Raw genomic sequence first — 15761 nt, 5'->3', positions numbered from 1 at the left:
GTGAGGATTCAGTTTTATTCTGAAAACTGCGGCCGGAAGCTGTGTGTTTTCCTGCGTCTCGTCAGCGGAAACTGGAAAACAAACTGTTTCTGTCTCCTCATGAGTCTCTAAACCCCAAATAAAAGGCTTCTGATCAGTGTGAAGAACATCAACACACTGACACGTGACTCCCAGGTCTCCCACAGATTCATCTCCTATAACCAACTTAATTCTTATTTTGGCTAAATATTATATGCATAAAATGGTTTGGATTAAAAAAAATTAAAGATTCTGATTTCAGAAAATATCTGACTAAATTTTTAAAATCACAAGAAATCACAAATTGGCAAAAAAACATAGTATTACTGTGATGTTTCTTTTTCTTTCTTTTCCTTACATTTTATTTGCTGTTCATTAAATTCATTTTATTTATATAGTTTATAATATTCACAGAGTTTTCCCTGCTGATGAATGGATGCAACGTGTGGACTTCCTGTGTTTCACCTGAATTTGGTCCAATAAAAGAGGGGAAATAAAAATAAAAATAGTGCGCATCGGAGGTAAATACGGTAAATCTCGTTCGCGCGTGCTTGGCGCAGACCTGTTACGTACTTTACGGTAAAAAAATAACGGAACCCGGAAGTGTGTTCAAACAGCGGGAGCGGTGTGTTCGGCGTGCAGGTGAGGATGAGGACGAAGAGGAGCTGAGATGGCAGAGAGCGGAGCTCAGGTGAGGAGGCACGCGGCTCTTTCGTGGTTCTCACGTGAGCCGCGAGCGCACAGCTGTAGCCGAGTTTACGACATGCCGTCCGGCGGTGCGGCAGCAACAGCCAACAGCGCCGCGTCACCTCCCGCCGCTGCAACAAAACTTTACTCTGCTTTTACTCTGTTTTTATTGTGTTTCGTGTTTCTTCTTCAGACTTTTAATTTGAACCTGACTTTACTCAGCTGCTGCGTGACTCCGCGCCGGAAGTAACTTTGGGTTTCAATGCGCGCGCTGCCCTTGTATTTTCAAAATAAGTGCTCTAACCGTTTAACACGAACTCGTCAAAAGCGGATGACGTCAGAGATTTTTTTAAATTATTATTTTCTTCCCTTTATTGAACAAAATTCAAGTCAAATACACATTACAAACATTTTCCATAAACAGCACTCTGTATAAAAATAGTACAAAAATAAATAACAACAAAACAGTGAGCAACAAAACAACAAAATGTGGGGAAAAGGAAGAAAACAATCAAAGTCGGACCCTCGGTGCAGACAATAAACATTTAAGACACAAATAAGCATAATCTACAAATCTAAAATATATATATTTAAATAGGGGCATATAAAAACCAAACTAAAAAGAAAATATTAAAAAGTAGAAAGGCACAGTAGCAGCAGAGAGAGGATGCTGGTATGTGACTGCAGTAGAAGTAGAAGTACTGTTCCTCTGCTGGTATGTGACTGCAGTAGAAGTAGAAGTACTGTTCCTCTGCTGGTATGTGACTGCAGTAGAAGTAGAAGTACTGTTCCTCTGCTGGTATGTGACTGCAGTAGAAGTAGAAGTACTGTTCCTCTGCTGGTATGTGACTGCAGTAGAAGTAGAAGTAGTGCAGTAAAAGTCTCCTGCAGTAAAAGTCCAAAGTGTCTCATGTCAAATGTCCTGGCAGTAAAAGTGCCTGAGCTCCTTTTTCCAAACAGTAACTGTGTTAGCTGGGATCTTTTCCAGAGAACACGCTGCACACTGCATGCTTTTAAAGGGACATTACACTCAACTGGAGTGAGGACCCTGGAGACTCAACTGACACATGTGGGATAAACACATCATGTGATGGTGGAGTCAACATGGTTCTCACTTATTGCACTTTTTTTTTCACCAGTTGAGTCTAAATGGTCCTCGCTGCAGTTTTTTTTTTTTTATGGTGCAGCTTTTATTGTGAAATTTGGAAAGTGACTAAAAGTAGAAGCAGGTTCCTCTTTTCGTCTTTGCTGACTGAGCTTTTATTGTGAAAGATTCCACCATCTGTCAGTGATCATGTGTTCTCTGTAATGGATCTGATTTAAAATGCAGTGAAGGACAACACTCGGGCAGAAAGTCAGATCAGGTGTTCTGCGGAGCGACCAATCAGGCGTCTCTCTGTGGCGGTCTGATGGACGAGTCTGGGTTTGGGGAACGCCAGGAGAACGTTCCCCGCCTCCAGGAGAACGTTCCCTCCCTCCAGGAGAACGTTCCCCGCCTCCAGGAGAACGTTCCCCGCCTCCAGGAGAACGTTCCCTGCCTCCAGGAGAACGTTCCCCGCCTCCAGGAGAACGTTCCCTGCCTGACTGCATTGTGCCGACTGTGCAGTTTGCTGGAGGAGGGGTCACGCTGTGGGCTGGTGTTTCTGGGCTCGGCCTCGGCCCCTCAGCTCCACTGAAGGCAAATCTGAACGCTTCAGCTCACCGACACATTTTGGACAATTCTCTGCTTCCAGCTCTGTGGGACCAGTTTGGGGAAGGAAGGCCCTTTCCTGTCCCAGCATGACTGAGCCCCAGTGCACAGAGCAGCTCCATAAAGGCGTGGCCGGCTGAGTTTGGGGTGGAAGAAGTTGAGCGGCCCGCACAGAGCCCCGACCTCAACCCCATCCAACACCTTTGGATCAACTAGAACGGAGACTGGGAGCCGGGCCCTCTGGTCCAACATCAGAGTCTGAGCTCACAAAGGCTCAAAACTCCCACAGACACTCCAACATCTGGCAGAAACTCCCACAGACACTCCAACATCTGGCAGAAACTCCCACAGACACACTCCAACATCTGGCACAAACTCCCACAGACACTCCAACATCTGGCAGAAACTCCCACAGACACACTCCAACATCTGGCAGAAACTCCCTCAGACACTCCAACATCTGGCACAAACTCCCACAGACACTCCAACATCTGGCAGAAACTCCCACAGACACACTCCAACATCTGGCACAAACTCCCACAGACACTCCAACATCTGGCAGAAACTCCCACAGACACACTCCAACATCTGGCAGAAACTCCCACAGACACACTCCAACATCTGGCACAAACTCCCACAGACACTCCAACATCTGGCAGAAACTCCCACAGACACACTCCAACATCTGGCAGAAACTCCCTCAGACACTCCAACATCTGGCACAAACTCCCACAGACACTCCAACATCTGGCAGAAACTCCCACAGACACACTCCAACATCTGGCAGAAACTCCCTCAGACACACTCCAACATCTGGCAGAAAGCCTCCCAGCAGAGTGGCAGCTGTTCTCCATGTTGATGCCTGTGGGTTCAGGGTGGAGCTCAGAGGAGCTCCTGCAGGTGGAGGTGGACGTCTGTCCTCACTGTGGGTTTAGATTGAGTTCCTGTGTTGACATGGTGATCCTTTAGTGGCTGCTGGTGTTTTTGTTGTTCAGTTTATTGATCAGTCAGCAGCAGGTTCCTGTATGTGCGCTCAGCTGATGTGAGTCCTGTTGTGTGTCTGCAGCTGTTTGCTCGCCTGGAGCCTCGCCGCAGCCTCAAACACATCGAGCCCCGCCTCTTCCCTGACGACGGCGGGCCGGACCACGGTGACTGACCACGCCCACTTCCTGTCCTCCACTCAGCATCTTAACCTTTTTTTTTTTTTTTTTTAAATTGACATTTAAGAGTCTCAGTTTGATTCTGAGTTTTTTTGTGAAATATTATTGAAATGTGCCGCTGCATGGTGTTCCAGAGGTTAAAATACATCTGCAACATAAAACACACAAGTTGCTGATGTATTTAGTTTTATTTGGTGGAGCTGAAAGCCTCCACACTAACTCACTTTTATTGTGAAAAGTTTCATTTATGCTCTGAACAGAATTCACTTTAAAAAAAAATTATAATTTGTTTTTTTTAAAGTATGTTTTCTTTCTTTGTCTACACAGTTTATTTAGAATTTTTCTGATAATTTTATAAAACTGCTTTATATTTAGTTTAGTATTTAGTGGTTTGGGGTTTTTTTTTGGGAAGGGGTCATTTTAATGTTGTGGTAATTTTATAGTAATAATATAGTAATTTATTGTTTATTGTTTATCAGTATTTATATTATATTATATTATATTGAGATATAAAAGAAATGTTTTATTGAACAGTAAGAGTGACAGTAACACTGTGACTGTGTGCAGGTGAGGTGGTGGAGCTGCACGGGACAGAGGGGACAGGTGAGCACATCAGCTGCACACAGCATGGCCCTGTCCCACCACCAAACCACTGACCGTGTGTGTGTGTGTGTGTGTGTGTGTGTGTGTGCAGGGAAGACTGAGCTGCTGTACCACCTGCTGTGTCGCTGTGTGTTGCCGGCGGCGGCGGGCGGCCTGGAGACGGACGTTGTGTTCGTGGACACCGACTACAGTCTGGACATCCTGAGACTCGTCAGCATCCTGGACAGCAGACTGAGCGCTGGTACACACACACACACACACACACACACACACACACACACACACACACAGAACAGGAAGAGTCCAGTCCAGAATCCTCTCCTCTGAACTCTGTTTACATTTTTACTGACAAATAAATATTTTTTAAATTCTTACATCTAAAAACTGCAACTAGCTGATAAACTGTTTCACTCGCTGGACTTTATTTACACTTTTCACTCCTGAAACTCAACAGACTGCTGTCTGTCTGTCTGTCTGTCTGTCTGTCTCTCTGTCTGTCTGTCTGTCTCTCTCTCTGTCTGTCTGTCTGCCTGTCTGTCTGTCTCTCTGTCTGTCTGTCTGTCTGTCTCTCTGTCTGTCTGTCTGTCTGTCTGTCTGTCTCTCTGTCTGTCTGTCTGTCTCTCTGTCTGTCTCTCTCTCTGTCTGTCTGTCTGCCTGTCTGTCTGTCTCTCTGTCTGTCTGTCTGTCTGTCTCTCTGTCTGTCTGTCTGTCTGTCTGTCTGTCTCTCTCTCCATCTGTCTCTCTGTCTGTCTGTCTGTCTGTCTGTCTCTCTGTCTGTCTGTCTGTCTGTCTGTCTGTCTGTCTGTCTGTCAGCCGGTGGCCTGGAGGAGGCGGAGCTTCGCTCCTGTCTGTCCCGCCTCCTGGTGGTCCACTGCTCCTCCTCCTCCCAGCTGCTCCTCACTCTGCACTTCCTGGAAACCGCCTTCTCGTCACGGCCGAGCCTATCGCTGCTCCTCATCGACAGCATCTCCGCTTTCTATTGGCTGGACCGCTGCGAGGGCGGGGCCAGCGTCTCCAAACAGGAAGAGAAGCTCAGCAAGTGTTCAGAGCTGCTGGGCCGCCTGCTGAGGTAACAGTCAGTCAGCCAGTCAGTCAACCAGTCAGTCAGTCAGTCAGTCAGCTTCCCCAGATGAAGCAGTGATTATTGGTTATTGATGATTGGAGCATGGTTGGGTGGTCACAGCTGCTCTGTCCTCCTGCTCCTCCTCAGGGATTACAGGATCACCGTGTTCGCCACCTCCCACGCCATCAGGAGGAGCTACAGGAGCCCCGACGCCCCCGGCTCCTCCTCCTCCTCCTCCTCCTCCTCCTGCTCCTCCTCGGAGGGCGAGCGGCCGTACCTCTGTCGCTCGTGGCAACGCCTGGTGACCCACAGGCTGCTGTGCTGCAGGGCGGAGGCTGGAGGCAACATGGCCGCCGCCGCAGGAGGAGGCAACAAGGAGCAGAGGAGACGGCAGGTCTTCAGCGTGCACTGCACCTCCTCCTCCTCCTCCTCCTCCTCCTCCTCCTCCTCCTCCTCCAGGTTGAAGGCTTACAGGAGCAGCTCCTTCTACGTGACAGATGGAGGCGTGGTGTTCATCTGAAACGCTCCTCCTCCTCCTCCTCCTCCTCCTCGTCCTCCTCCTCGTCACACTACAGCCTTTATGAACTGATGGACACTGAACTTGCTCCTCCTCCTCCTCCTCCTCTCTGCCGGCTGGAGGCTGCAGCTCCTCTCACACTGAGGAGATCAGTGTTGGAGTTTCTGGACTGAAATTATCTTTTCATTTTTACTAACCCATTGAAAGCCAATGGGCAGAGGCTTTTATGTTGATTAATAAAACTCACCTGATTTCTTTGTATTTTTATTGGTTTTATTTTGGGGGATTTTGGGTTGTTGTCACTTTCCCCCAAGTTTTGAGGTACTTTGATGGTTGTTTTCCTGGAATTTAATAATAATAATAATAATAAAAAATAAAATAAAAAAAGGCAGTTGTCTGGTAGTTTTTTATTTTGTTTTTTTTTTAATTTTCTGATAATATCTGATAATTTTCTGAGATTTGTTTTGGTCAGTTAAATATGTATGTGTATGTTGGGTCGGGGGCAAAAATTTTCTTGTAATTTCTTACTAATTTTAGGAGAATTTCCTGTTAATTTGCTAATCGCCTTTTCGCTTGTTTTGGAAAGAAATCAAGTGAGTGTGTTCAAGTTTTATTTGTTTGACTCCAGACTGAGCTGGGACACACACACACACACACACACACACACACACACACACCTTGGTTTCCTTTAACATCCAACACCTGAGTTATGGATGTTTTTTGTTGTTGTTGTTGTTTTAAGTTTCTGTGTGTAGAAAGTAGTTCCACTTGCTGTGTAGATATTTCCAGAAGAGGGAAAGGAAACGGCGCTGAGGTCAAAGGTCATCAGCGAGCTGCCAGGTCGTGAGCTCAAGAGTCTGACGTGCTCTCGCTCAGTTTCGCTTTTTTCTTACCAAAAAACCTCCATCACAAAACACGACTTCACACACACTTTTCAAATGAACCTTTATTTGACCAGATGAGTGTCAGAGACGTGTGTGTGCTGAGTTCTGCTATAGAACAGTGTTTACGGATGTTCTGCTTGTGTTCACCTGCAGCGTCACACACACTGTAAGCATTTGTTTGTTTGTTTGTTTGTTTGTTTTTTGCTCATGCTGTCATTCTGGATCTGAACGTGTCCTGATTTCTCGTCCTGCATGATGTGACGTCTGCTTTGGCAATACTGATGCCTGTTAGCCGTGTCAATAAAGCTGTTTTGAATTTGAAAAAAAAAGGCCCTGTTGACATGTGGCATGAACATGACAGAGAGAGAGAGAGCAGCGGTGGTCGAGTGAGATACACAGTGAATGGAGAGAGAGAGAGAGCGATAGTGAGCATAAAGGTTCTTCAGAGGTTTGGATTCGTCTCCAGCAACGAGGTCACGACTTTATAATCTCCGAACTTTCAAGGATTTTTTCCCATAAATTTGTGAGTTTTTTCTCGTAAACTTGCCACTTAATTCTCAGAGAATATCTGAGTTTTATTCCTGTAAATTTCCGACCTTTGTCTTGGAATAAAATCCCCGTTCCTTCCCCTGGCTCCGGGACGTTTTCCTCCTGAAGAGACACGAGGACGCCGTCGCAGATACACTAGTGAGGCATCATGGGAGAAAAAAAAACAAAAAAAACAAAACAAAAACAAACTACAGCTGCTGCTAAATACACCTAGATGGACTTAAACATCTCATCTGATCCACAGGAGTAACAGGAGTAACACCACCGAGTGACACAACAACACAGTCACAACAGATTAATGTTATTATTCATTATAATTCACTGGTATTACGACTTCCACTGAAAAACTAGTGCTACTAATGCTAGTACTGCCACACACACACACACACACACTTCTCACTACTCACCACACACACACACTTTCCACTACTCTGCACCTTAACTGTTTATTTATTATTTATATTATTTATATCTTAGTTAATATACACTCCAATAATAACTCTAGTTAATATAACCAGCTTATATATTTCATACCATCTGTATATTTCACATTTACCGTCTGTATGTTCCATATTGTTAGATGTTTATATTTTTTACTGTCTTTATTTTATGTATTTTTGCATTTATTCTACTTAATTTTATTTCATGTTTCCATTGCTGCTGTAACGTAAGAATTTCCCAATTTGGGATCAATACAGTACATCTATCTATCCACACACACACACACACACACACACACACACATTCTTCTAAATTCTTCTAAATTTGCACATTTTATACACCCATGCACACGGTTTTTTCTGTTTTTTTTTTTTTTGTTGCACATTGCTTTTTGCACACTGGGTTGTACATAGGTTATTCTGTTGTACTCAGATCTTATTCTGTTATACTCAGATCTTATTCTTTATTTCTATTTTTTTATTTACTTAATCTGTAATCTGTGGATACTGCTGAAAAAAATGTGAATTTCCTGCGGGATGAATAAAGTATCTACCTACCTACACACACACACACACACACACACACACACACACACACACACACACACACACACACACACACACACACTCACACACACACACACACACACACACACACACACACACACACACACACACACACACACACACACACACGCTCCGTTCCAGCGTGCTGACAGATTCCGCTCCGGGATTTCCGGTCTGATGACACGGGACGCTTCACCCGATCAGCCCTCCAGCGGATCCCTCCGCGGGGTCAGACACACTTTTTACACAACACAAATTAGTCCGGCGGCCCCGGGACGCCGCGCCGAGCCGCGGGACACGCACCCCGGCTTCCGGGTGATTTTCTGCTCCCGCACGAAACAAGAGAGAAGAAGAGAAACGCGTCTCCCTCCGCACGTCAAACTCGTGTCGAGCGGGACCTACTTCTCCTGCTGTCGCTGACAGGCGGTGCTTCGGTCGCTCCCAAACATGGCCTCCATGACGGAGCGACCGCTTCAACTTTAATTTTTCGCAGATTTCCAGAGCAGAAAATCGTCCTTTTCTCGCCGCGTCGCCGCCGGGAATGCTCCGCGGGAAGCCGCCGCCATGGCAGAGCTGTGAGGCGGAGGAGACCTTTCCGAGAAGTTCGCTGCTGGATTTAAAAAAACAGGTTTAAGTTGTGTGGAAAGCTGGAGAGGAAAAAGAGAATTGCATCAATTCCGTAAGGAGCTTTTCCTTCCCTCTCTCTCCTGTTCCCGTCCCGTTCGCTGTGTTTCTGCTGTGTTTCTGCTGCTTTACAGGTTCGAGTCCGAGCTGGACGCGCCGCTTCGCTCCGGGCTGCAATTAAAGCTCATTTCCACTGCGCGCTAACGGCTAATGCTAATGCTAATGCTAACGCTAATGCTAACGCTAATGCTAACGCTAGCAGGAGTGCTGGGCGGTCCGGGGGAAGCTAGCAGCTCCGGGCTAACACACACACACACACACACACACACACACACACACACACACACACACACACACACACACACACACTTTAATCTAATTTACACTCCGAGAGCGAGCCGGCCGTGGTGACCCGGCGGCTCCACAGGTTCGAGTCCCGCTGCTCCGCTTCATGTCCCGACCCGACAACATGTGGACATCCTTGAGTTGTGCTCCGATAATCAGCCTGCATTTATGTGTTAAACAGCACAAGCATGGTGTGTGTGTGTGTGTGTGTGTGTGTGTGTGTGTTGCACAGGTGTGCTTCAGGTGTGTTGGGTTTAGGCAGCAGGGGAACATGACAGCCTGTCAAACTCCTCTTCCTCCTCCTCTTCCTCGTCCTCCTCCTCTTCCTCCAGGCCGAGCCGAGCCGAAGCCGGCCTGTGGTGTGTGTGTGTGTGTGTGTGTGTGTGTGTGTGTGTGTGTGTGTGTGTGTGTGTGTGTGTGTGCTGCTCAGTCCTCGGGCTTCAACACACACATACACACACAGCGCTGACATTAATGCTGAAATAACCACTCTTGTCTTGTTTTCCTGAAACAGTTAACCCTTTGACACCTGAGCAGACTCACCTGCCTTCTGTCTCAGGCAGGTAACACACGGGGGGGGGGGGGGGGGGGGGGGTGATGACCACGTCTGATTAGAGCTCACCGAGTGTAAGATACTGAGAAATCTGTGGCTAAGCTGAGCAGAGACAGTGGACGTGGAGAGAACACGCACCAGGACGCTCCTCTCTCCTGCCTCCTCCTCACAGCATCCAGCCAGTCAGTCAGTACAGGAAATTATACTGAGAAAAAAATATATGTATGAGTGACAAAATGATTGGATTAGTAGTAAAGAAAGCTGACAGTAAATTAACCAAACGTTTGGCAAAAAAATTCCCTGAACATTTGCCAATAATAAACAAAATTGTGTGTGTAGTTTTGTGCTGCTGGATTGAGATGAGGTGTGTAGTGAGGCCGTGCTCACACACCGCTCACACGCCGCTCACACGCCGCTCACACGCCGCTCACACGCCGCTCACACGCCGCTCAGCTGGAGGTGGAGGGAGGGACGGCCATGGGACGGTCCTGTGATGTTGTGTTAATGCAGCGTTTCTGACAGCGGGTCCGTGTGTTGCCGGGAAAATGACTGAAGGGACACGAACAGAAAGAAAACTTGATCTTATTCGTTCAAACAGACGCGTTTACAGCCGAGGAGGTAATAGATCCCTGAAGGTGCCGCACGGCGTTTACATCAAAACACCGTCATATCGTGATAAACACATCGTGATGAATCTTTATTGATTCCCAGCCTGAATTTAAACTGGTTCTCATTTTGCTGAGGACCCTCCGGGAGGCCTCCGAGGCCCCTGGGGGCCCGTGGACCCCACCTTGACACCCGGCTGTTGTCAGCTGTGAGGCGCAGGGTTGTGGTGTTTAGGGGACGGAGGGCGGCGGCGCGCTCGCTGCTGTGTGGACGAGGCAGGGGCCGCCGACCAATCAGCTGGGCTCCTGACAGGAAGTCGAGCGAGCGAGCGAGCGTCTCGTGAACGTGTCGGAGCCGCGGTGGCGTTGGCTGATTTTAAACGGCGGCACGCGGCGTCTGAACGCAGCGTTTCAGCGCTCTGAGGCCCACGAGGAGAAGCTGATCGGCAGAGCAGCAGAACCTCACCTCTGTTTTCTTGTTTTACAGCGTCAGATCCTGGAGTCTGTCCGGGACGTCCCAAACCAACCTGACCAACGCTAGACCTTTCAAGACATTAATGAGTCTTGCAGTTTGAATTAACGAGGTGTTAAAGGGATATTTCACCCACTTAGAAAGATCTGATATTATTCTTTGAGACCGGCTGGATGCTCCACATGCTAACGTTTTTTTTTTTTGTGCCTTATTTGACTAAAATAATGACCTCAGATGATGGTATTGAAGGTGCTTCGCCGCCTTTATCGGCCCCATTTCGTGGTGATGTTTGCACGTTGGCTTATCCGTATTGATGTTTTCTGCCAAACCTTAAATTGACCTGCTGGCTAACATTTTCTTAAAAAACAACAACAAATTATAAAAAGCCACCTTCATCCACTGAAACGGTTTGATCAGTGAAGCTGGAGGTTGATGATGTGAGGCGGCTCCTCTGGGTGGAGGGACACAGGAAGTGCCGAAGTGGCCGGATCTTTCTGGATGTTGATAACAGCGACGAACAGGAATCTGTCGTGCGTGTGAACCCGGTAGTCGTGTGCATTTTAGTTTGGGAAAGCGACGTTTGTCAAGTGAAGTCAAACCTTCTGTGAGTGGATTAAAGCGGCTGTAGTTCAGAGTGTTAGCCGGGGGGAAGGAGGCTAACGGCTAACCTGACAGATGTGTTCATCTCCCGTTTCAATACTGTCACCGTACTTGTGCGCTGATTCGATATTACAATTTATTGTCCTTTTAGTTTTCCGAATTCTCCTCTAGTTTGTGTGTGTAAAGTTTGATGAGGCTGTGATTCTCCTAGAGGTCACTAGAGGTCATTTTCTCCAGCCACGTCCAGTGTGACAAAAGTCTGTGCCTGCAGTGAAATGGCTGCTATGGGGGCCAACATCATCACACAGGAATCAAATGTGGCTCATTGAATCCACAAGAGTCTCAGCTTTCCAGTCAAAGCAACTGATGCAGCTCCAAGACTGTTTAGGCCCCAGTCTGCACACACACACCATTTTACAACAGGCCACAAGAACACATGTGGACTGCAGGCTTTGGGGCCCAAACTGCATGGGATTAGCAGAAGGTGGGCGTGTCTGCAAAGGGGAGAGAACCCATTTTCATTCACACATCTGGAGGTCAGAGGTCAAGGGACCCCGCTGGAGACAGACATGACAGTTTTACCTCGACAACATTTAGACAAAGTGATGCGTAGCTGCTTAATGACAAGCTAGCAGGTCGTCTCGTTTCATGTGACGCCGAAGTCTTTACTTTAATCAACTCAGTGATAAAATCAATTATTTAAAACCATAAGAAAAGAATAGAGATAAAGTGTTTTTACCCACTGGAAGACACTCTGAGTAACAGTGACTGTGGTGTGTGTGTGTGTGTGTGTGTGTGTGTGTGTGTGTGTGTGTGTGTGTTGTGAAGCTGTTTGGAGGAGTGAGAGAGGTGCTGTGGTTGTCGGTCTGGCTTCCTCTGTGTTGCGTTCAGGGTCACCGTGCTGTGGTGAGTCAGGCGTCTGTCAGTGCAGTGCATTGTGGGTTATTTACCTGCAGTGTGCGTCATTAATCGATCCGTCAGTTATTCCTCGGTTCATTTCTAATTCGGGCTAATTAGTGGTTGGTTAGCTTCTCTGTTTCGTTAGCCTGATCTGAGCTGATGTGGCGTGCCGAAGGCGGGCGGAGCCACACTGGGCGTGGCGCCGCTAGCCGTTAGCGTGCTAACAGCGTCAGCAGGTTCCCCTTTAAAGGGGGCCGGCAGCGCTGAGCACATCGCTCCGCCGGGCGTGCAGCTTCAGGAAACCAGCAGACGAGTAACGGGGCTCACAGATCTGCTAAAACATCAAACTGTGGTTTATTTTACTGATAGTACAAGAGCAGTGTGATGGAGGATTTCAGCTTGAGTGACTGTTTGTGTCAGAATTTCTGTTGAAACTGAAACAGCCATTAAAGTGCTGTCATGGCCGGCGTCTGGACTAAAACCAGAATGTTTTCTTACTTGATGTCAGGAAAAGTTCTGATGTCGGGAAAAGTTCTGATGTCAAATGTCAGAGATTCCAGGGCTGAGGACTGAGTCCGGACTGAAATCTCCAATAGGAGAGGTTTCAGAGTCTAAGGAATCAAGAGGTTGGGCTGTTGGTATCCCTGCAGGGGGTGACCGGGAAGTCCATATAGCTCAAGCAATGTACTGAGCCTGTTGATATTTTATGTTACTGTATTTTATTTTCGCTATCATTCCCAATTCTAGTTCCCTTTTTATTGACTGTTTTTATTGTTTTAAATTGTGTTTTGTTGCTTTTAATGTCTCTGTAAAGCACTTTGAATTACCTTGTGTTGAATTGTGCTCTACAGATAAATTTGCCTTGCCTTGCCTTACGTCTGCAGGACGCAGTTTGTAGCTCAGGGCGTCTGTGCAGCACCACCAAACTTTACTGACAGCAGCTTGGTCACATTTCACCGTCAGCTCCTGCCATGCACATCTCGCACTTTGATTGTGTTTTGATGATTTTTTTGTGCCGCTCCGCTGATGAAGGACGTCGTCTTGGTGGTTGTTTTTCTGCAGATTCTCCAGCCTGTCTCTCTGATAGGTTTGGAGGTAATGAGAAAATAAACATCACTGCCCCGCGCCCTTTAGATTACCATATTTCACCAATTAATCGCCCGGGCGTTTAATACGCCAAATCAACTTGGACCCCGGGCGTCTAAAAGAACCAGGCGGCTCTTCGCTGCAGGCCTTTATTTATTTTTGCACAGACCTGCACCAGGCCATTATCGTGATGACATTTACTGTCCAACATATTTACAGTTGGTCGATTTAAGATTACGGTGCACCCTTTTTTCCTAACGTTAGCTAGCGCTCTTATTTTGACAGAAACGGAAGTGCCACACAGTTATTGTGCGGCTAACTGTTTACTTCTGCAAAAATAAGGTGAGTAGCCTTATTTTAGGTTACCTCAATATAATGCAAATAATCGCCCCGGCGGTTATTCGGGTGTTAATACGCAAAACGGGTGCAGACCCCAGGCGTTTAAAAGAACCCGGCGGCTATTTGCGGCCGGGCGATTAATTGGTGAAATACGGTAGTTTATTTTTATTTTAATGAACTGAGTTGGATTGACAGACTTGACATGGAAGTAGAGAGAGAGGCTGTTGTCATGGCAAGGGTTAGCGGCGTCGGGTACAGGCTGTTCAGACTGGTCGTGACGCGGCCCGTGGTCTCGTCTGATTGGCTGACAGGCCAGTCGACAGCGCTCACGTCAAACATCAGAGCGACTGGTGGACGTGAGAGATCAGTCGTGTGTTTTACCGGCAGAGCTTCATGTCTCTGTGTGTGTGTGTGTGTGTGTGTGTGAGTGTGTTTTACTCCCAGTCCTGCACAGACAGGCTTGAACCAGGATAACCGGCTCTGATGCCACGGTTACCGTAGTAACGGGAAAGTTTTTCTCCGGAAGTAAAATTTCCATTCAGTCATTCCATTCATTTTCCGTGGTGAATATGATAATTATGTTATTTATGATTATTATTGTTGTTGTTGTTGATATTCTCAGATCATTCCCTCTAATTTCAGCTTTGCTCAGGTGTCGTTTTGCTAATTTGCTCGTCACCTTTTCCTCCCAGGGTTTTGGAAGAAGTCAGGTGAATTTGCTCGGGGTTCGAAGGGTTAATTTTTATTATAAATCAAAGTCCCGTGAAGTGACGTCACATGACCTCTACTTCCTGTAAACCAGAGCGTCTTAAACAGTGACGTCATCCTGCTCTAGTGGGTGTGCATTAAAATTTCAACCAATAAAACCTTGTTTGAAACAATAAAACAAAGTTTGAAACATCCTCTCTCATCCACCTGTCCCTTCAAAATAAAAGCGTGTTTCTCTCCCAGCCTGAGATGGTGTTGGTTTGCTCTGGTGACTGATCCTTCCCTGCACCAAACTTCCTGTTTCAGCTGGAAATCTATTCAGCCAAGAAAGTAAGAGTCCACTTCATGGGGTCTTTAAGAAAAAAAATTTGAGTAATATAATATAATAATATATTATAATCACTTGCATTATGAATATTTGTCAGGAAGCCTCAGCTGTTTATTACTCCTACAAACCAAAATATCTTTTCCTCTGGTCCCAGAGGCTCCTATCAGCTGGGGGCCGCGGCTCAGCGCTCCAGGACATCAAACAGCTTATCGCCATAAAGTCTGAGGTTCTCAAACATTTTCCACTCATGTAGTGCTGGGCAGTATGACCAAAAATGTATATCACGGTATTTTTCAAAATTATAACAGTTTCACGGTATATGACGGTATTTTCTTTTTTCATGCACGACTGGGTGTTAACCACATTTTCAAATGATTTTAGAGAAGAATTACTGCAGTAAATTAACTTAGAATGACCTATTTTACTGTCATGAGAAATGAATACTGGACATTAATGTCCAAGTTGTCCACCCTAGTATTAATACAGGTTTCCATGGCAACACAAAATAATGCAAAGAGGTGGCACTCATGATTCTAATGAAGTGAAGGAATCAGAATGCATGACAGCTGCAGTCAAAATACAGAACCTTTTTATTATGCAAATTTAAGGCCACTTGCATTAATATGCAGACTGATTTGACTGATTTAACAATATGTTAAATTATTATTATTATTTTAAAAATGTGAATTACTTATCAAATAGACCTAACAATTGAGCTACCAATGAATGAGCAGTAGTATGCCTGTGATAACATAGATTGAAAAATAAGCCAAAGTGATACCTCTTCTCTGAATAGACAAGCTAAGCCAGTGTGCTGCTGTTAGCCAGTGAAAATAGAGCGGAGTGGCAACTCTTCACTTTGTTACACAATCTATGTCAGTGCGCTGTGGTCGCGTGGAGAGTTTCTTTGTTTTTGCCAGAGGCCGAAGAACTTCCAAACAGCCGACACAGCTCCTCTTTTTGGGAAAAGTTCTTCAGCTTCATTTTCTGAGTGCAACTGCAAAAACAGTCCCCCTCCAATGA

The 15761-nt window shown here is 46.3% G+C and overlaps 2 protein-coding genes across 3 annotated transcripts in view; both read left to right on the top strand.

Annotated features, from left to right (window-relative positions):
- The first annotated feature begins 585 nt into the window (after window positions 1-585).
- Window positions 586-6957, top strand: xrcc2 (X-ray repair complementing defective repair in Chinese hamster cells 2). Of its 2 annotated transcripts, XM_030079214.1 has the most exons (6): window positions 586-709; window positions 3462-3543; window positions 4123-4158; window positions 4250-4399; window positions 4972-5227; window positions 5369-6955. In XM_030079214.1, exons 1-6 carry the CDS (start codon window positions 689-691, stop codon window positions 5739-5741), a joined length of 918 nt encoding a protein of 305 aa, XP_029935074.1. In that variant the 5' UTR covers window positions 586-688; the 3' UTR covers window positions 5742-6955. The 2 variants fall into 2 exon arrangements, with proteins under 2 accessions (XP_029935074.1, XP_029935075.1); XM_030079215.1 differs by lacking the exon at window positions 4123-4158 and having other exon boundaries at window positions 5369-6957.
- Window positions 6958-8624: 1667 nt separating this feature from the next.
- The window catches only part of LOC115379168 (histone-lysine N-methyltransferase 2C-like), a 70008-nt gene continuing 62871 nt past the window's right edge, over window positions 8625-15761 (top strand). The window contains exon 1 of the mRNA XM_030079888.1: window positions 8625-8857. The gene's annotated coding sequence lies outside the window, so the exon portion shown is untranslated. The remainder of the gene's footprint in view (window positions 8858-15761) is intronic.

The sequence above is a fragment of the Myripristis murdjan genome, chromosome 20 (assembly GCF_902150065.1).
Source record: "Myripristis murdjan chromosome 20, fMyrMur1.1, whole genome shotgun sequence".
Taxonomy (NCBI): Eukaryota; Metazoa; Chordata; class Actinopteri; order Holocentriformes; family Holocentridae; genus Myripristis; species Myripristis murdjan.
The sequence above is the reverse complement of the archived record's forward strand: the minus strand, read 5'-3'. Positions and strand labels throughout refer to the sequence as shown.